Source organism: Rana temporaria, chromosome 7 (assembly GCF_905171775.1).
Source record: "Rana temporaria chromosome 7, aRanTem1.1, whole genome shotgun sequence".
NCBI lineage: Eukaryota > Metazoa > Chordata > Amphibia > Anura > Ranidae > Rana > Rana temporaria.
The window spans coordinates 199,381,089-199,402,568 of NC_053495.1; the positions used below are offsets into that span (position 1 = coordinate 199,381,089).

A 21,480-nucleotide genomic window follows, 5' to 3' on the forward strand; every position below is an offset into this window, starting at 1 on the left:
TCCTTTACAACCCCTTTAAGAGTTCCCTTCACTGGAGCTAAGGGGCCAAACCCAACCCCTGAAAAACAAACCCCCCCACACCATAATCCCCCTCCTCTCCACCAAATGATTTGACCAGTGCACAAAGCAAGGTCCATAAAGAAGTGGGTGAGCGAGTTTGGGCTGGAGGAACTTGGCTGGCCTGCAGAGAATCCTGACCTCCTTTTGGCTGAAATCGAGCGGAGACTGCAAGCCAGGCCTTTTCGTCCAACATCACTGCCTGGCCTCACAAATGCACTTCTGGAAGAACGATCAAACATTCCCATAGACACGATCCTAAACCTTGTGGACGGCCTTCCCAGAAGAGTTGAAGCTGTCATAGCTGCAAAGGGCGGGGACAACTCAATATTGAACCCTACGGACTAAGACTGGGATGCCATTAAAGGTCATGGGCCAGATTCTCGTAGAATGGTGTATCTATGCGGCGGCGGCGTAACGTATCCGATTTACGTTACGCCACCGCATGTTTTTCAGGCAAGTGCTTTATTCACAAAGCACTTGCCTGTAAAGTTGCGGCGGCGTAGCGTAAATCATGCGGCATAATTCAAATTCGGTAGGTAGGGGGCGTGTATCATTTAAATGAAGCGCGTCCCGAACAAACTGCGCATGCGCCGTCCGTAAAATATCCCAGTGTGCATTGCTCCAAATGACGTCTCAAGGACGTCATTGGTTTTGACGTGAACGACGTCCAGCCCCATTCACGGACGACTTACGCAAACCACGTAACTTTTAAAAATTTTGACGCGGGAACGACGGCCATACTTAACATTGGCTGCGCCTCATATAGCAGGGGCAACTTTACGCTGGGAAAAACCTAACGTAAACGTCGTAACTTAACTGCGTCGGGCCGCGTGTACGTTCTGGAATTCGCGTATCTATGCATACTCGACGCGGATTTCGACAGAAGCGCCACCTAGCGGGCCAAAATAAAAATGCACTTAAGATCCGACGGCGTAAGAGACTTACGCCTGTCGGATCTATGCATAACTGATTCTAAGAATCAGTCGCATAGATACGACGGCTCAGATTAGGACTTACGCCGGCGTACATGGCGCTGCGCCGTCGTAAGTCCTTTGAGAATCTGGGCCCATGTGCGTGTAAAGGCAGGTGTCCCAAAACTTTTGACAATAGTGTATTTCCGGTTACAGAAATGCTGAAGTACATTTTTGTGAATACTTTACTTGCAGGCCTTTCATACTTCATAAATTGTGTTGTAGGCGACAACTCCGCCTGAAAGGGCAAAGAGCAGTGATAAGTCCTGTAGAGCTCAGTCAATGTCTCGTTATTTTGTACTGTCCTCTATAAGAATTGGTGGTTCTTCTTCTGTTTATAATGTGGCAATGTGTGACTCTCTTATGCTAGGTCCCGGGCAGAGCTGGATCATGAGGCTTTAATAGATGGAAATCTGGCTACGGAGGCCAATCTCATCATTCTGGATACCCTGGAGATCGTTGTACAGGTGAGGAACGACAACGGCACAAGAGTCCAAGACAGGCGGAAGTATGGTGCCCAACTTCATAAGAGAAATAAGATATACCTGTGTTCAAATCCTAATGGCTCGTACATGCATAGAATTTATCAGGTGCTAAAGGGATGTGACCACACATTGACGCTAGATATTCTGGTGGGATCGGGGCAGGTGGGTTAGGACTAGGATGCCGAACACGCCTGAGCCCTTCCTTGTTCCTGCCAGGAAGTTATATACAGCAGCACTAAACCGGCAAAAGCCCTGATCCTTTTTCATTTCGTTTTTCAAAATGTCGTTTTTCGGGGTTGGTTAAAAATGGTCGTGTGTGGGCAAAAAGGACGTTTTAAACTCACGCATGCTCGAAAACAAGTTATGAGACGGGAGCGCTCGTTCTGGTAAAACTACCATTCATAATGGAGTAAGCACATTCATCACGCTGTAACAGACAAAAAAGCGCGAATCGTCTTTTACTAACACGGAATCAGCTAAAGCAGCCCAAAGGCGAATGGAACTTCCCCTTTAGAGTGCCGTTGTACATGTTGTACGTCACCGCGCTTTGTCCATCATTTTTCAAAAACGATGGTGTGTGGGCAACGTCGTTTTAAATGATGAAGTTGGAAAAACTTCGTTTTTTTTTTTCATGATGAAAAACTACCGTGTGTACGCAGCATTAGAGACAATTGCGCGGTCGTGCTACATTGTACCTAAACAATTTTTTTATAATTTTGTTCCCACAAATAAAGCTTTCTTTTGGTGGTATTTGATTACCTCTGCGGTTTTTATTTTTTGCGCAACAACTAAAAAAAGAGCGAAAACTTAGGGAAAAAAATAAAGTTTTTATTTTTTTCTGTAATTTTTTTTGTAAATAAGTACGTTTTCTTCTTCAATTATGGGCACCGATGAGGCGGCATTGATGGGCACTCATAGGCGGCACTGATGGGCAATCATAGGCAGCACTGGGCACTCATAGGCGGCACTGATGGGCGGCACTTATGGGTGGCACTGATGGGTACTTATGGGTGGCAGAGGTGGGCACTGATAGGTGGGCACTGGGCATGGATGGGCACTGAGGGGTGGCACTGATGGACACTGAGGGGTGGCACTGATGGCATTGCTGGGCATCACTTATTTATTTACTAATTTTTAACAGTGCCCATGTTGCCAGTCAGTGCCCATTTGTGGGCACTGATTGTCATCTATTGTTTTTTTTTTTACGTGTGGATGGCCATGGGGGATGTTTCTGGCCATCCACATGTTGCCCCCTTCTCTGGTGGTCCTGGTGGCTTCCCTGGTGGTCCAGTGTTGGCATCCGAGGGGGAGCTGCACTGATAAACGATCAGTGCGAACCCCTCCCTGTCAGGAGAGCCGCCGATCGACTCGCCTCTACTCGGCTCTTCCTGTTCACATCGTGATCAGCCGTGATTGGACATGGCTGATCACGTGGTAAAGAGCCTCCGCCGGAGGCTCTTTACCGAGATCTGAGATGCAGGGTGTCAGACTGACACCCTGCATCACCGATCGCTGCGCGCCCCCACGGGCGCGTGCCGGCATGTTATCCTGCAGGACATCAATAGACGTCCAGTCAGGATTTCAGAACCACCTCCCGGATGTCAATTTACTATTGACCGGGCGGGAAGTGGTTAAAAAAAACGTATTGAGGATAAATCGGCAGGCCCATGTGCCCTCTGTGTTCTATGCTTTCTCTACACACTGTTATACTGTATACCAGTGGCGGCTGGTGCTGTATATTTGGGGGGAGGGGGGGGGGTTGGCAAACAAGACACCGTAGCCACGCCCCCCCCCCCCCCCCCCCCCCTCTCGGCCATTCGGGTCTCAAAACCTGCTTCCTAAATGGCCGGGAGGAATATCGGGAAGACAATAGAGAATATTATTTGCTGTGTCCGAAGTGTCCGCCATAATGTCGCAGTACCGATAGAAGTCGATGAACGCCGTCATTACTAGTAAAAAAAAAATATTAATAAAAATGCCATAAAACTATCCCCTATTTTGTAGACGCTATAACTTTTGCGCAAACCAATCAATAAACGCTTATTGCGATTTTTTTTTAACGAAAAATATGTAGAAGAATACGTATCGGCCTAAATTAAGGGAAAAAAGTTTTTTTTTTTTTTTTTATATATTTTTGGGGGATATTTATTATAGCAAAAAGTAAAAAATATTTTTTTTTTCAAAATTGTCGCTCTATTTTTGTTTATAGCGCAAAAAATAAAAACCGCAGAGGTGATCAAATACCACCAAAAGAAAGCTCTATTTGTGGGGGAAAAAGGTCGCCAATTTTGTTTGGGAGCCGTGTCGCACGACCGCGCAATTGTCAGTTAAAGCGACTCAGTGCCGAATCACAAAAAGTGGCCCAGTCATTGACCAGCAAAATGGTCCGGGGCTGAAGTGGTTAATAATGATTGTTTCTCTTGCACAGACTGTCTCAATGACGGAATCCAAAGAAAGTATCCTAGGTGGGGTGCTGAAGACTCTACTGCACAGTATGGCCTGCAACCAGAGCGCCCTCTACCTGCAGCACTGCTTCGCCACACAGAGAGCCCTGGTCTCTAAGGTAGGGTGACTGCATTCTAAACAAGGTGAGTGTTTTTTCGACAAGTTTATAAGTTGTTATAAGTCACCCAGTCTATTCTTTGTTCCTGCAGTTTCCGGAGCTGTTGTTTGAAGAAGAGACGGAGCAGTGTGCGGATCTCTGCCTTCGTCTGCTCAGACACTGCAGCAGCAGCATCGGCACCATCCGCTCCCACGCCAGCGCCTCCCTCTACCTGCTCATGAGACAGAACTTCGAGATTGGAAACGTCAGTTCAGTTATCTTGTGCTAATTATTTTTTTTTTTCTTCTTTTGTAGACCATTACATTACATTTTGAAGACAAAATATTACATTATTTTGTGTTACAGCAATATCAACATGAAGAAAATACCTAATTTACAGTGTTAAAAGGTCTACCAATACAAAATATATGTTAACCCTTTCACTTCAAGAGACATTTTTTTTTTTTTTTTGCACATGTGTAAAAAATTATTTTAGGTCTGAGATAATGGTCCAAACCCTATATTTCAAACACAGCAACCCTGAAGATTTTTTTTTAGTAGTAAGATAAATATTTTAGTAGTCCCAAATTTGTATCTTGTGTGATATTAAAGCAATTGCTTATCAAGTTGAAATTTTATAGTAAAATATAAAACATGAGGCTGTGCCGAGTAAATAGATACAGTATTCAAGCCTTAAAGTGATATTAAAAGCAATTTTTTATTATTTTTTTTATTATTTTTATTGTTTTCAAGATAGAAAATCCATACAAAACACACACATATATATATATATATATATATATATATATATATATATATATATATATATATATATATAGATAGTACCTTAAAAATATATATAGAAATGGTCAAATATAAATGATGAGGCTGTGCCGAGTAAATAGATACAGTACCCAACATGTCAAGCCTTAAAGTGATATTTATTATTATTTTTTTTTTTTTTTTATTGTTTTCAAGAAAGAAAATCCATACAACACAAATATATATATATATATATATATATATATATATATATATATATATATATATAGAGAGAGAGAGAGAGTACGTAAAAAATATATTAAAATATATAGAAATGGTGAAATATTAATGATGAGGCTGTGCCGAGTAAATAGATACAGTACCCAAGCCTTAAAGTGATATTTAAAGGCAAATTTTTATTTGTTTTCTTCATTATTTTTATTGTTTTCAAGGAATAAAATCGGTACGAATTATATATATATATATATAGTACATAAAAAGTATTGTATTAAATGTTAAATTCTATGTATTAAACAGTTAAAAAAGGGAGGAAGTAATCAAATAAGGCTTCATTTCCATGGTCGTTTTTACAGCCACTTTTTTTTGCCTTTTTTACAGCTTAAAAACACCTGTCCATGTTTTTTATTTTTTTTTATTTATTTATTTATTAATTTATTTATTTTGAGCTGGAGCTCAAAAACGCAGCGGTAGCGGTTTTGCGTGTTTTTTGAGCGTTTTTGCGCCTTTTTGAGCGTTTTTTTAACGTCTGGCGTTTTTATAGCTCTAAGGCTGGAGCTTCAGAACGCACTGGTCCTGTTTTTTTTTTTTTGCAGCTTAAAAACGGCTCAGCCATCTACAGCTCAAAAACGTCATGGTGGGCATGAGGCCATAGACTAACATGGAGAGCCGTTTTTAAGCTGCAAAAAAAGCTCAGAAAAGTGGCTGTAAAAACATCCAAAAACATCCATGGAAATGAAGCCTAATGGTAAATAACAAATGTTAAAACAGTTTATAAGGATATATCATGAACGTAAAAGGGATCTATCAAAATCTTGTACGTGAGATGTAAGTTTTTTTTTTTTTTATAACAAACATGTTATACTTGCATGCTCTGTGTAGTGGTTTTGCACAGAGCAGCCCAGATCCTCCTCTTTTTCGGCCTCTCGCATCCCGCTCCTGGCCCCTCCCTCCTGCCAAGTGCCCCCAGACCAAATTGCTTGCTGTGCGGGCACCCGAGTTGAGTCACGGCTCTGTGTGTCCATTTAGGCCACAGGTGTCAAGCACAAGGCCTGCGGGCCGAATCTGGCCCTCCAGACCACTTTTAATGTGGCCCTCGCACCACTCCTGCAGCCGCAGGAGAGCTCCAGGCCTCCTCTGGTCCTCCTCCAGACACCTAATTTCTGCTTTGAAGCAATGCATCCAGCTTCTTCCCAGCAGCAGCACAAGGAAAGGGGGTGCACTGTCATGTAAGGGAGAGAAGGGGACTTAACTTCTGATGGTGGGGTGTCTCTAGACATGTAATGTAAGGGGAGGGGATGCGCTGGACATCTAATCTCACAGATACAACCGGCCCTTTTGAGGACAATCAATGCTGATGCGGTCCACCCCCTGTTGTTTTCAAATGTGGTAGCAGTTGAGGGGGGTTAAAAACGGAGTTCAACCTTGGGATTTAGCAGGGAAACAAAATCCAGCACATCCCTGTTGACAAGATGGAGCTCTGTATTGTTTACATAGGCAGAGCTCCATCCTGTCTGTCTCCTGGACAATCAGCGGGTGAAAGTCATCCATTGGCTGGCAATTCCTGATCACCTTCTGCTATCACAGCAGAAGCGGTGCATGCGCCCCCTACCAGGAAGGGCAGAATCACATATATATATATATATATATATATATATATATACATGATTCTGCACAACCAGCCTGCACTGTAGCAGTAAAGCACTTTCACATTGAAGACAAGTAAAGATAAATTCTAGGGGAAGGGGATTTGTGCAGAAAGAAGAAGGGGAAAGATATTGTAACACTTTCACTTTGGAACTTTGCAACCTTTCACCCTAGCTAGGTCTTTTAGGATGCTAATAGCAGCAGCAGCCCCCCTGTACGTGTCTCTGAAATGTATATTTATTCATTCTTTATTTTTTTCAGAATTTTGCACGTGTAAAGATGCAAGTGACCATGTCCCTGTCTTCCCTGGTTGGGACATCTCAGAATTTTAATGAAGAATTTTTACGTCGCTCTCTAAAGACGATATTAACGTACGCAGAAGAAGATCTGGAGCTTCGAGAGACGACTTTTCCAGACCAGGTCACTCTGAAATTCTAATACTCCTGTGGAAGGTGCCCAGGATTTCCATCGCATTGTCATTATTCCTTTTTTAAATTTATTTAAGATGTTTCTGGGGGGAAAGGTGGGTCCAAACTAGGGATGTCCCGATACCAAGCATTTCCCGAGTACTTGTACTCGGGGGGGAAATGCTCCGATGCTTCACCCGATACTTGTACAGTCAGGTATCGGGTGGTGGGGGGAGTTACATATCTTCTCTGTGTTGTCTTCTCCCCCCCCCCCCCGATGTCTTCTCCCTCGTGCCGTCTTGTTCCCCCGTGATGTCTTCTCCCCGTCCGTGCCGCCCTCCCCCCCGTGATGTCTTCTCCCCGTCCGTGCCACTCTCCCCCGTGATGTCTTCTCCCTGTCCGTGCCGCTCTCCCCCCCCTGATGTCTTCTCCCCGTCCGTGCCACTCTCTCCCCGTGATGTCTTCTCCCCGTCAGTGCCGCTCTCCCCCCCCCCTGATGTCTTCTCCCCGTCCGTGCCACTCTCCCCCCGTGATGTCTTCTCCCCGTCCGTGCTGCTCTCCCCCCGTGATGTCTTCTCCCCGTCCGTGCTGCTCTCCCCCCGTGATGTCTTCTCCCCGTCCGTGCTGCTCTCCCCCCGTGATGTCTTCTCCCCGTCCGTGCTGCTCTCCCCCCCTGATGTCTTCTCCCCGTCCGTGGAGCTCTCCCCCCGTGATGTCTTCTCGTCGTCAGTGGCGCTCTCCTCCCGTGATGTCTTCTCCCCGTCCGTGCCACTCTCCCCCGTGATGTCTTCTCCCTGTCCGTGCCGCTCTCCCCCCCCTGATGTCTTCTCCCCGTCCGTGCCACTCTCTCCCCGTGATGTCTTCTCCCCGTCAGTGCCGCTCTCCCCCCCCCTGATGTCTTCTCCCCGTCCGTGCCACTCTCCCCCCGTGATGTCTTCTCCCCGTCCGTGCTGCTCTCCCCCCGTGATGTCTTCTCCCCGTCCGTGCTGCTCTCCCCCCGTGATGTCTTCTCCCCGTCCGTGCCGCTCTCCCCCCGTGATGTCTTCTCCCCGTCCGTGCTGCTCTCCCCCCCTGATGTCTTCTCCCCGTCCGTGGAGCTCTCCCCCCGTGATGTCTTCTCGTCGTCAGTGGCGCTCTCCTCCCGTGATGTCTTCTCCCCGTCCGTGCCACTCTCCCCCGTGATGTCTTCTCCCTGTCCGTGCCGCTCTCCCCCCCTGATGTCTTCTCCCCGTCCGTGCCACTCTCTCCCCGTGATGTCTTCTCCCCGTCAGTGCCGCTCCCCCCCCCCCCTGATGTCTTCTCCCCGTCCGTGCCGCTCTCCCCCCGTGATGTCTTCTCCCCGTCCGTGCTGCTCTCCCCCCGTGATGTCTTCTCCCCGTCCGTGCTGCTCTCCCCCCGTGATGTCTTCTCCCCGTCCGTGCTGCTCTCCCCCCGTGATGTCTTCTCCCCGTCCGTGCTGCTCTCCCCCCCTGATGTCTTCTCCCCGTCCGTGGAGCTCTCCCCCCGTGATGTCTTCTCGTCGTCAGTGGCGCTCTCCTCCCGTGATGTCTTCTCCCCGTCAGTGGCGCTCTCCCCCCGTGATGTCTTCTCCCCGTCAGTGGTGCTCTCCCCCCTTGAGTCTTCTCCCCGTCAGTGCTGCTCTCCCCCCCGTGATGTCTTCTCCCCGTCAGTGCCGCTCTCCCCCCCTGATGTCTTCTCCCAGTCCGTGCTGCTCTCCCCCCGTGATGTCTTCTCCCCGTCCATGCCGCTCCCATTCCGTGCCGCTCTCCCCCGTGATGTCTTTTCCCCGTCCGTGCCGCTCTTTCCCCCCATGATGTCTTCTCCCCCTCCGTGCCGCTCTCCCCCATGATGTGTTCTCCCCTCCGTGCCGTCGTCTCCCCGTCCGTGGTGTTCTCCCCCTCCATGCCGCTCCCCCTCTGTGCCGCACTCCCTCCGTGCCGCTCTCCCCCGTGATGTGTTCTCCCCCTCCGTGCCGTCTTCTCCCCATCCATGCCGCTCCCCCTCCGTGCCGCTCTCCCCCCCTCAATATGTCAGGATGGAGAGCGGAGGTAGGAGCCGCTAAACCCGGCTCCTACCTTTTCCGAATGGACAGAGTCAGTGATCACTAATTAGATTTCCTTTTTAAACTTGTGGCTGCGAACCCGAGAGCTGAAGCAGTCTCTGTAAGGATAAATCAAAAATTAGGGAAATTGGCGTTCTAAGTGTAGTATTGGAACGTGCTTTATTATTCAAATTACAATTGGAAACACACATATCCATATATTGAGGTATGCTCATCACAAGTAATCCCCAGTTATCTACATATCCTTGTTCATGTACAGTAAATAAGTATCACCACACCTGTCCATTGATCAGGCAGGGCATCCAGAAAGTGAATGAGAGATCTTTTAGGTTCTATGGTATGGCAATGGTGTGCGAGTCAGTAAACTGTCTGAACAAAATTACATTTACCTTAGTAGGTAAACCAGAAGGTATACATGCGTTTCCTTTGTGGTTTTTAATCAGTTGGCTGGAGTCCCACTTACATTTTTCTCTTGCGTTGCTGTCCTTTGTTCTTTGTTTTTAGGTCCAGGATTTGGTGTTCAACCTCCACATGATCCTGTCGGACACAGTGAAGATGAAGGAGCACCAAGAAGATCCAGAGATGCTGATTGATCTGATGTACAGGTAGGCATAATAAGTAATTGCAGACTTATAGTCCGCCATTGTGGCCGGCTGTGTCTCTGTATCATCAGCCTAGCTGAGTGTATAAAGCCAAGTTTGTTTCAGTATCTTAGCAGTCACCCCCCCTTTTTTTATTTTTTATCTCATCCTCTTATTTCTCCTTCTGATAGAATTGCGAAGGGATACCAGACATCGCCAGACTTGCGGTTGACTTGGCTGCAGAACATGGCCGGCAAACACTCGGAGAGGGGCAATCATGCAGAATCGGCGCAGTGCCTTGTTCATTCAGCTGCCTTGGTGTCAGAATATCTCAGCATGCTGGAGGACCGGAAGTACCTTCCCGTGGGCTGTGTCACCTTCCAGGTAAGAACATCAAAGGCGTTCGCCGGCACTTGGGCCTTAGAAGACGGCAAAAAGAAAAAAACTCCTTCAGAGGCTGTGCTACACGGTTACAAATTAGTATGGAAGCCACATGTTACAATTAACCACTTCAGACCCGCGCTATTGACAAAAGACGTCAACAGCCCGGCTCTCAAGTGCCGGGTGGACGTCTTTGGACGTCTTTTTAAAAGCATTACCCGTGCGCGCCACTGGGTAACAGATCAGACTGGGGTTCTCGGTCACCCTATGTCCCTATTAGAGACACAGGGTTACTTAGACATGGGAGGTGTATGGGGAGTTGAAACAAGGGTTTCCCAACCTCCCCAAGGGATTCTGGGTTCCACGGGCCCCCTGCCCAAAGTGACTCCCATCACATATATATTTTTAGCAGAGACCCTAGAGAATAAAATGGCGGTCATTGTAATATTTTATGTCACACTGTATTTGTGCAGTGGTTTTTCAAATGCAATTTTTTGGGGGAAAATATACACTTACATTACTAAAAAAAACTAAACTAATCAGTAAAATTAGCCCAATTGTTTTGTATAATGTGAAAGATGATGTTACGCAGAGAATCGTAATCTTTATTGTAAACAAAAAATTTGTGATTCTCATTTTATCCAAAATCATGCAGCTCTAAGATGAATGAAAGCCACACTCCTATATCTTCTCTACCATATGCTTTATTTGGCTGTCAACAGTACTGCTGCATCCATGGTGTCCCTACCCAGGGACCACTCCTCAACGCGTTTCATCAACATTGGCTGTGTGATCAAGCCAAGTTAGGTGACATGCATTGAGACGTGGTCCCTGGGTGGGGACACCATGGATGCAGCTAGCACCCTGGATTTCCGCAGACAGTGAGGCACAAGTCTGGAGCTGTTCTGTGGGTTTAGGATTCTTTAACTATATAACTCAATACCTGTTCCTTATCGCAGGCATTTTAAAGACTTTCACATTCTAAAAGCCGCAGAAAAGCTTTCCAGTGGCAGTGATCATATCTTGCCTACAAACTTGCTTCCACAAGGAACTTGTATGTGTTGGGCAGACTCATGTATGCCCTGTTATAATTTAGTCCACATTTTTGCATTACTGATTCTTGTTCCCCAATGCTATAAGGTGGTCCATATAGTGAACTTGGTGTTGAGTTATTCACTTTACGGTCAACACTGAGGACAAGGGGGCACTCTTTACGTCTAGAGCAGTGGTTTTCAACCTGGGGGTCGGGACCCCCTCGGGGGGTCAAATGACAATTTTCCAGGGGTCACCGAATCCTGGGCTGTTCCTGAAGCCCGCACCACTCTCCTAGTCTTTTTGCAGCCACCCAGCAGGGCTGTCCCTGGAGCCTGTGGCCGCCCATTCAGCCTCTTCACAGCCACCCACTCAATTAATGGCATGGCTGGGGGGTAGAGACTAGAGGTCAACTGACTGGTAAAGTATGAAAAGGGTGGGGCTGGAGGAGACCCTATCTCCTGATTTCGGCTTAGGTGTCACTGCTGCGAGACACCACAAAGTCGGAGACACAGTGAGTAACACTACCTGTGATTAGAGTTGCCATTAAACAACAAGAAAGACGGCTAGAGAGAGTGATGGGAAAAAAATTAGGATAGAGAGATAAAATGGAAAGAAAGGAGAACAAATTGAAAAAGTGGTACATCCTAAAATGTAGCATAATGGGATTTAATACCGTATGAGTGGAAGGGACTCGGGGAGCGCTAAATGTCCAGGGGCACAAATTACGTGTCTTGCCTTGGTTGCCGACAACCCACTCTACGAAATAATTTTACTGTTAGGGGTCCCTACAGCTTGGGAAATTTTATCAAGGGGTCACGGCACTAGAAGGTTGAAAACCACTGGTCTAGAGGAAAAGAGATTTCATCTCCAAATACGGAAAGGTTTCTTCACAATAAGAGCTGTGAAAATGTGGAATAGACTCCCTCCAGAGGTGGTTCTGGCCAGCTCAGTAGATTGCTTTAAGAAAGGCCTGGATACTTTCCTAAATGTACATAATATAACTGAGTACTGACATTTATAGGTAAATTTGATCCGGGGAAAATCTGATTGCCTCTCGGGAAATCGGGAAGGAATTTTTTCCCCTGCTGTAGTAAATTGGATCATGCTCTGCTAGGGTTGTTCGCCTTCCTCTGGATCAACTGTGGGTATAGAATTGGGTATATGGGATTGTATGATATTTTTTTTTTTTATGGTGTTGAACTGGATTGACTTGTGTCTTTTTTCAACCTGACTATGTAATGCTCCTGCAGAATATTTCCTCCAATGTCCTGGAAGAGTCTGCAGTGTCGGATGATGTTGTCTCCCCAGACGAGGAAGGAATATGTTCTGGAAAGTACTTCACGGAAGCTGGACTTGTGGGGCTCCTGGAACAAGCCGCAGCCTCATTCTCCTTGGTATGTACAGTTTATGTCCTGGTGGTGTGTCCCCTCATGACCTGTAGGGTTCTGTTCAGAAACTATGCAACCAACTCCCAAGAACGGGCCCTATGTATTAACATTGATGGGGTCCCTGATGTAGACTATGGGTACATGAGACAGTTGTAGCCATAGACACATGGTTAAGACTCTCATGACACTTCATTCATCATATGCTCTCAGCTGCATAGTAGGGTAACTCTTCTGCATTTCTAAACTAATCTCAATGGCCCGGATTCACAAAACACTTACGCCGACGTATCTCGAGATAGGCCGCGTAAGTGTAACTATGCGCCGTCGTAGCTGTGCGCCGTGCCCACAGAACTTGATACGCCTGAAAATAGGCTTCTTCCGACCGACGTAACTTTCCTACGTCGGCGTATCATGGGCGCAAATTTACGCTGGACGCCTCATTGCAAATATGCAAATGAGGGAGATACGTCAATTTCACGAATGTAGTTGCGCCTGGCGTATAATATATGCGGTTTGCGTAAGGCTTACGTCCGGCGTATAGTTATTCCCCATCTATGAGGCGCAACTCATGCAAAGGTATGGAACAGGGAACAGCCGTCGTATTTTACGTCGTTTACGTAGTAGTACGTGAATAGGGCTGGGCGTAGGTTACGTTCACGTCGTAGGCAGTGATTCGACGTATCTTAGGGAGTAGTTTCGACGTGATTCTGCACATGCGCACTTGGTTGCGTCAACGGCACATGCGCTGTACGTTATTCGTATCTTTATGACGCTCAGTACATCATTTACATGGCATCATTAGCATGGCTCACGCCCACTTCCACCTACGCTGGGTTTCCTCGGCATAAGCCAGCCTAGTGCTTTGTGAATACTGTGCTTGGCGCTCTGCTCTACGCCGGCGTAGCCTAAAAAAGATACGCTACGCCGGCATAAATATGCGCCAGTGTCTGTGAATTCGGGCCAATCTGTGTAATTCGAGGTCCAGGCCTAAGTGGTGTTTGAAGTTGTACTCCAGGGAACACGGTACACATGAAATTCATATATGGGAGATTTTTACCTACCCTCTGTAGTTGAACACCTGATTTTTCGTCTGCCGTCACCTGCAAGAAACACCTGCAGGTCTTGGCTTGACCTTCCCCCATCCTGTAAATTGGGGATCCTCAAACTACGGCCCTCCAGCTGTTGTAGAACTACACATCCCATGAGGCATTGTAACACACTGACATTCACAGACATGACTAGGCATGATGGGAATTGTAGTTCCTGAGCAACTGGAGGGCCGTAGTTTGAAGATCCCTACTGTAAATGGACAGTGAAAGGAGAAGCAGCAGATTACGGACCTCTCTCTGTCACTCTGCTCTATCCTTTCGGTATTCTTCCTTACATTGCAACACAACTAATTGGTTCCTTGTGCTTCTTCCTCTCACAGTTTGTGTTCTGCTGTAAAGTGACTACTGTAGGCTGATGGCAGCTATTGCATGTTAAGCCTTGTACACACGATCGGGCTTCCAATCCGACTTTTCCGTGGATTTTGTTCCAAAGGGCATTGGCCGTCAACTTGTTCTGCAATCACACGGCACAACACTATGTGGTTTTTCCTGAATAAAAAAAAAAAAATAGTGCTGTGCTCTAGGGATAGGAAACTCTTTCCTATCCCTACAGCGCAGCACAATTTTTTATTCATATATTTTGGGTTTTGATACACTTGCAGTGCCGCAGCAGTTTTACCTTTTCTCCCCTTGTTTGTTCACTGTCCTTCCCCACTCTCCCATCCCCCCTTCCCTTCCCTTTAGTTTCCCTTCCACAAGCCCGTTGGTAGCGCGGTAATACCCCTTCTTACATGTGGTTTTTCAGCTCTTTACCGCCACCCTTTGGGCAACTTGTGCTATTTTCTGATGTTTAGCATTGGTTCCGAGCTTGCGTGTTTGTACTTTTGGATTTTAGTTGGAGAGACTTGCGTACACACGATCGGATAGACCGACGTAACAGATTTATTGCCCAACAGTTGGTGAGCATGAACAGCCAACTTTTATTGTCGTTAATTCAGCCAATAATTGTCTGATGGAGCATCCACACGGTTGGATTTTCCGACACAACACGTCCATCAGACAATTATGGCCATAAAATTGGATCGTGTGTACAGGCCTTAAAGGAACACTAAAGGCAAAAAAAAATTTTATGTTTGTAAAATAACAAACATGTTATACTTACCTCCACTGTGCAGCTGGTTTTGCACAGAGTGTCCCCTAACCCTGTCTTCTGGGGTCCCTCGGCGGCTGTCTCGGCTCCTCCCCGCAAAAGCTTTCCACCTTCATGCAAGCTCGCATGGTGGAAAGCTTTTGCAAGCTCACTCCCGTGATACAGCGGCGGGCATAGCCGCCGACTGTATCACTCGGCCCCGCCCCCCGGTGCGCCGCGTCATCCTCTGTGATTGACAGCAGTGCCAGCCAATGGCTGCGCTGCTATCGATCTGTCCAACCTGGCCAATCAACGGCCAGGCTGGGAACCGAAGAGGATCATGGGGACGTGCGCTGGACTTTCGAGGGGTCAGGTAAGTAAAACGGGGGTACAAGGGGGGGGGGGGGGGGCGGTACCGTCGGATGCATGAAGGTGAAAAAACCTTTACAACCCCTTTAAGATTCTCAGCACTCTTCAGTTCCCCAGAGCCTGCTTGGTTTCAGACAAGAGCTCCCCGTTGATTTGTGCTTTGCATGGTTTATGGGATGATAGTTTAGAGACAGACTTTAGGATATTATACCAGCACTATTATTTCTTTAAAAAAAAACACACAACGGTTAGGTGGATTTTTTTAACCTTTTTCAAAAACAAAAAAGCTGCATTGTTTTCATGTGCTCATTTGAAAAAGCTCCAGCTTTGATTGTACCATTATCCATGTATTTCTTTCAGGGCGGCATGTATGAGGCCGTGAATGACGTTTATAAAGTTCTAATCCCTATACACGAAGCCAACCGAGAAGCCAAGAAGCTGTGTACAATTCACGGTAAACTGCAGGAAGCGTTCAGCAAGATTGTCCACCAGGTAACAAGGACACTTTCTGTTTGTCTCTATCAATCCAGGGGGGGGGGGGGTTCCTTTCATACATCACTTCTCTCTCTTTGGGTAAAATAAATTAATGTGCATTGGGGAACATAAGTCTGACTCAAGGATAAAACCATCCAACCAATAGATTTGAAATGTAATAAGTTCACTGAGACAGAGCTGGAGAAATCCCAGGAGCTTGCTAGCAGTCCTTTGAGCCTTACCATTGGCTGTCTTGAGCCTCGCCTTCACTAGCGAGCAGGTACCGGAAAGGCATCTGTTAGTACCTTCTCTGATGACTTGAGCTTTTAGGGCCTTCAGAGTTCCACTTTATGCCTCCTTTGGATGAGCACGGGCTCTCAAAGTTCTTTTGCCCACTTTAAACCAAGACACTGAAGATGAGGACCTATGCCTGGCATTATTTGACAAAGATACTATATGTATCCTGATTGTATTCCATATTCTCAACACCCACCCTATAAAAGCCCACCTTCCTCCTTTATTCTGGTCATCAGAAAAATGGCTCTCACAGTTCACTGATGTGGACTGTTGGTGTTAATGATATTTCCCCCCCCTAGTAGCCAAGAGCTCCATATGTGGGAACCGTACCCTGATTTGTTAAAGGGGTTGTAAAGGTTTTTTTTTTTTTTTCTAAATAGGTTCCTTTAAACTAGTGCATTGTTGGTTCACTTACCTTTTTCTTTGATTTCCCTTCTAAAAAAAATGTTTTCTTTGTCTGAATTTCTCACTTCCTGTAAGCTTGCCCCCATCATCCGAGCCGTTCTGGCAGGGGGTTAGTCAGCATGCTCGCCCCCTACTTGGGACTACATCCCTGCGGTGAGACGCTGTGAGCATGCTGACTAACCCCCAGCGAGAATGGCTCGGATGATGGGGGGAAGCTTACGGAGGAGGAACAGGAAGTGAGGAATTCAGACAAAAAAAAAAATATATAGAGAGGGAAATCGAAGGAAAAGGTAAGTGAACCAACAATGCACAAGCTTAAAGGAACCTATTTAGAAAATAAAAAACGAACCTTTACAACCCCTTTAAGGAAAACCCCATTCCCCTTTGTCATCACTGATGAAGTCCTGAACATGCTAAAAACATGTCAACATTTGGTCTGGACAAGATCTTGAAAGGCTATCACAGAAAACCTGCATCTCATTCTAGTCATTGATACTAATGTATGCAATCTTTGTATTTACAACCAGTAGTAGCAATGGACTGCAATTTGAGAACCACCAAAGTAGAGCAATTGGCACCGCAGATATTTACCGCTATTAAATATCTGTACTGGGGTTGCATATTTTATATGGAATGTTAACTGAACCAAAACATTATAGAGTTAAAACCTCTGTCAGGTTTTTTATTGCAATCGAAGAGGTTTCACTTTCTGTCTTGGAGAAACAACACAAAATATAAGGGCATCTCCTAATGTCATTGAAGCAGGTGCCCCCATGGGAAGCTTCTGCTCCTGAGGATCAGGAGCAGCAAAAAAAAAAGTTCAGATGGATAATATGGTTGGCGCGGAATCTCAAGAGCTGTATTGGTTTTATTCTGATGGTGTGGAAAAAGTGACAATGGGGCAATGTAAAGCCGCATACACACGATCGGACTTCCATCGCTGCCCCCTTTATCAGGACTCAAGGATGGATAGAAGGTCTTTGATGGTGGACTTTGATGGTAGATGTTTCTTGCTTATCATTCTTGAGCCCTGATGAAGGGGCGCACCCAAAACACGTTGGTTAATTATTCTGAACCTATCAGAATAAATTTGTTTTTGCTCTTTGGTGTGGCTCTCCAATCCTTGACTTCTCCAGCAATAAAAACCTGACAAAGATTCCAAAACTAGAACAACTCTACTTTGATGTTCTCAACTGTCACTTAAAGCATGTTTGTTACTCTCTTTTTGGCTCTGGACATCTTTGACGTGTTTTGCAAGTAAGTAATCTGATGTTAGAAGTCATCTGAAGATCCCAATTGGATCCTATATAGGCCACCAGTGACCCCCGGGCTGGTATAAAGCGTAAGCCTCCTGAAGCTTAAGTTTTGAGCCCAGCTTTGGAGCCAGTGGTTGCCTGTGTCAGCATTGAGTGTTTGTACGAATTTTAAAATCTTTCTTCCGGTGACTTTTTTTTTTTTTTTATCTTCTTGTTATACAGAGTACTGGCTGGGAGGTAGGTATCACTGCAGTCAGTAAAGAGCACTAATTGTTGGAGCCCTGTTGGGGCCCACACACGCTAGCGGTGGGTCTTGTGTTTTGCTGTTTGCTGTGACCTGAATCCATTAACCAAAACACTCCATTCAGGGATTCCTATGATCACGGTAACAGTTGAGAAAGTTCCAGATAGTGCATGTAAACCATACACATTACACTAATACAGACCAGTGACTTTCACATTCCTCATCATCCCAACCAAACTGTCTCTTTCCATCAATATCTCTCTCCACTCTCAGCCCCAGGGCAAGGGGGTCGATTTAGAGGGAATCGCCGGTGGTACAAACCGGACAACTAATGATCACAATGTGAAATGATTCTGCTTTCTGGCCTGGGAATATTCTCTCTGAGGGAAATCAATACAAACATTTTAGTGGATTTTGGATTTTTAAAGTGCAGAAGACTTTAAAGGCAAAGTCCACCTTGTGAGTAAAGGGATCCCAGTATATTACAACACTTTTTTAGTTTATGTTTGGAGGTTGTTTTCAATATGTGCAAAGCCAGATCACACAAATATGTATAAGTATAACATTTAGTAACGACAAATACACATAATATTAGAAAATATAAAATGAATACTTACTTTATGGGGGTATATCGTTCCTTCGGCGTATAATGCGCACCCCAAGTTTAGAGAGGTAAAAAAGGAAAAATAAGAAAACTTAAATTTCTCTTTCGTTCATAGACGGACACAGCCTTCATTGACCTTAGGGTTATGCTTCTTCCTACCAGGAGGATTTAGGCAGAATTCTACAGCACTTAAGGTGTTAAAAACTTTCCTTCATGCTGCTCCTCCCAGGGGGCGTGGCTCCCCCAGGCATAACCCACACCCTGCTTTAGCAGCCTCAGTTTGTTTTCTGCCTAACGACAGGAGGTCAAGGCTATCTCTGGAGTTCCTGGACTCTGGAGTTTTTTTCTGGCGATTTTTCTCGCTTTTTTTATTATTTTGTTCCTGCATTTTTGAATCCTGCGATTCTTCTATCAACAGCCGACTGGGTGACAGGCTGGGTCCTCGACCCTTGTAGTCCCCCCAGGTTCGGCCTTCGAGCGTGTGCCGGCCCTCAGCTCAGCTTTGGGACGTCCACGACAGGCCCCATTGCTCCAGGGGCGGCCGGGGAACTTTGGTTCTAGGGCACACATATGACCGGTCTCTATGGCTTTGTCACAGTGTGTCTGGCCGACAGCCATGCCGTTTACGGACGTTGGTTCTGTCTGGGATACCTCCAGCCGGGTAGTCGCAGGACAGGTAAGTAGTGGCCCCTTACTCAGGTAAGTGGTCTGGCTGGTGGTTTCCCTGGGGAGGTCGACTGAGGGTCCGCCCTGCTTTCCTCTCTCCCCTTCCTCTCCCTCCTTCCCCTGACTGGGTAGTGGCTGTGAAGGGGGGCCTCCTGGGTTTTCTTTGTTACCACCGGGGCCCGTGTGTTGTTAGGGGGACTGTGTTGTTACTCTGGAGGGTGCTGCTGTGTGCTGCTGTGTTCTATGAGGTAATTTTTACCTCAGACAGCGGCCGTCTTGGAAATCTCCTTGGTAACGCTGTGATTCTTTTCTGAGGTAACAGACAAAGCAGTCAGGGCTGCTGTGTTCTATGAGGTAATTTTTACCTCAGACAGCGGCCGTCTTGGAAATCTCCTTGGTAACGCTGTGATTCTTTTCTGAGGTAACAGACAAAGCAGTCAGTGCTGCTGTGTTCTATGAGGTAATATTTACCTCAGACAGCGGCCGTCTTGGAAATCTCCTTGGTAACGCTGTGATTCTTTTCTGAGGTAACAAAGCAGTCAGTGCTGCTGTGTTCTATGAGGTAATATTTACCTCAGACAGCGGCCGTCTTGGAAATCTCCTTGGTAACGATGTGATTCTTCCCTGAGATGACTCGGCACAGCCTCTGGTCAGTTTTAGTGCTGTTACAGTTTTAGTGCTGTGAATCTTCCATGAGGTGAATACACATCACAGTCAGCACATCAGAGCACACCTGAGGTTTTTCAGCTCCCTCTGCAGCTGGGTGGGGTGGTGAATACCGGGGGCCCCCATGCTCTGCAATAGCAGCAAGGAGGTGACCAGTGGGGTTTTTTTGTCCTGCCTTGCAGGGTGGGTGACTCAGCGCTGACACTATGGAACTCAAGCTATGCCTGAGTTAACCCTTAATGCCCCTCCCCCTGCCACATCTGTTATGTTGGCTGTCCTGGGTTTCTTGCCAGGTTTGAAGCAGCTGGTGCCCGGATGGGGGGTAAAAAAGCGCCCCCTCCCTGAAGCCTGCTTCTGGGGATGACACAGAATCGCTGTTTTTTTCTGGTTCTGTTATGTCAGAGGCTGCGGGTTTTAACCCTTATGGATAGTGAGGATGACTCTGCTGCAGTCAGTTGCTGGCAAGAATTTGTTGGAGCTCTTGTTTCTGCGGTGCGTGAGGCTCTAAAAATTGAGGATGTGGCGGAGACACCTCCGTGTCAGTACCAGCAGACTACCACGCATCGCTGAAGTGTTTCCTTGTGTTCCTTATTTGGACTATATGTTATACAAGGAATGGGATGCACCGCAAAAAGTTTGTCAAAAAACTTTGCAACCCGTTACCCCCTTGAGGGGGGCTTTAAAAAAAAAAAAAAAAAAAAAGTAGGTCTCTCCTCCGCCAGTGGACCCCCCTGTGTCCAGACTACGCAAGGCCACCACATTGCCTGTGGAAGGGGCTCCTGCATTTCAGGATCCCGCTGATAGGAGAGTGGAGGCCGTGGCCCGCTCCCTATTCACGGTGGTGGGTTCGGCGGTGAGGCCGGCTCTGGCCGGGGCCCTGGCAGGCCCCGACTAAAAGGGCGAAGCTCCTGCTGCAGGAGCTGGAAGAAGGACCTCTAAGGTGGCCTTGGTGATCACCGTTAAGGGTGAACGGTCCTTTTGGGTCTTCCCTGACTGGCATCATTGAGGATGCCACAGGTGGTAAGCGCATGCTGTTCCCACGGTTTGGGAAGGGCTAGGGACCTCCTCCTGTGCAAGGACCCTCCTTGCCTACCTCCGAGCGTTTTTTCGCTCGCCCTGTGCGGTGGGGGTAGGTCTACATGGTGCTTGAATCCCCGCTGCGGGGTAGCAGCGCACCGGATACCGCATGCCTAACAAGTCTGCGGACATACCTGCTTCCGCCTGAAGGTCTGCTCCCGCCCGTGTCTCGGGTGGGAGACTGGCTTCGCATTGCGAAGTGTTTTCCTTGGGGTACAAGATTGAGTTTCTCTCTTGTCTGCCAAACAGGTTTTTTCCCTCCGGCTTCTGGCCTCCTCCGGTTCGCCGGTTGACTCCGTCAGGGGCTGTCCAGGATCTTCTGGTCAGGGGAGTGATTGTGCCAGTTCCCTCGTTGGAACGGTCTCGGGGTTTTACTCCATTCTGTTTGTGTCCCCATGGAGGATGGGGCCCGGTCGATCCTGGGCCTCAAGTCCCTCGTTTTGTTTTGTCAGGTTTTTCTGGCATCCTTGGATGTCATGAACGTGTACCTGCATATCCTCAAACCACCAGAGATTCTGTGCTTTGCGGTCGGGAGGGACCATTTTCAATGGTGTCCTTCCCATTCGGCGGGTTTTCGCCAAGGTGCTCGTACCGATACTGGCCCGGCTGTGACAGCGGGGGTTTGTTATCATGGGATGTCTGGACGACATTCTCCTACGAGCTTCTTCGAGCTCTGCATTGGTGGA

General features: G+C 47.0%; 1 protein-coding gene across 11 annotated transcripts in view; it reads left to right on the plus strand.

The window, feature by feature from the left end:
- DOCK7 (dedicator of cytokinesis 7) overlaps positions 1–21,480 on the plus strand; it is a 230,861-nt gene that overhangs the window by 179,295 nt on the left and 30,086 nt on the right. For 8 of the 11 annotated variants that reach the window (XM_040360795.1, XM_040360784.1, XM_040360789.1 and 5 more), the window contains 9 exons: positions 1,402–1,498; positions 3,945–4,079; positions 4,171–4,323; positions 6,966–7,124; positions 9,678–9,778; positions 9,946–10,138; positions 12,421–12,564; positions 15,466–15,597; positions 17,760–17,774. In XM_040360795.1, the coding sequence (XP_040216729.1) occupies positions 1,402–1,498; positions 3,945–4,079; positions 4,171–4,323; positions 6,966–7,124; positions 9,678–9,778; positions 9,946–10,138; positions 12,421–12,564; positions 15,466–15,597; positions 17,760–17,774 (1,129 nt within the window). The remainder of the gene's footprint in view (positions 1–1,401; positions 1,499–3,944; positions 4,080–4,170; positions 4,324–6,965; positions 7,125–9,677; positions 9,779–9,945; positions 10,139–12,420; positions 12,565–15,465; positions 15,598–17,759; positions 17,775–21,480) is intronic. The other 3 variants (XM_040360787.1, XM_040360791.1, XM_040360793.1) reach the window with 1 other exon arrangement.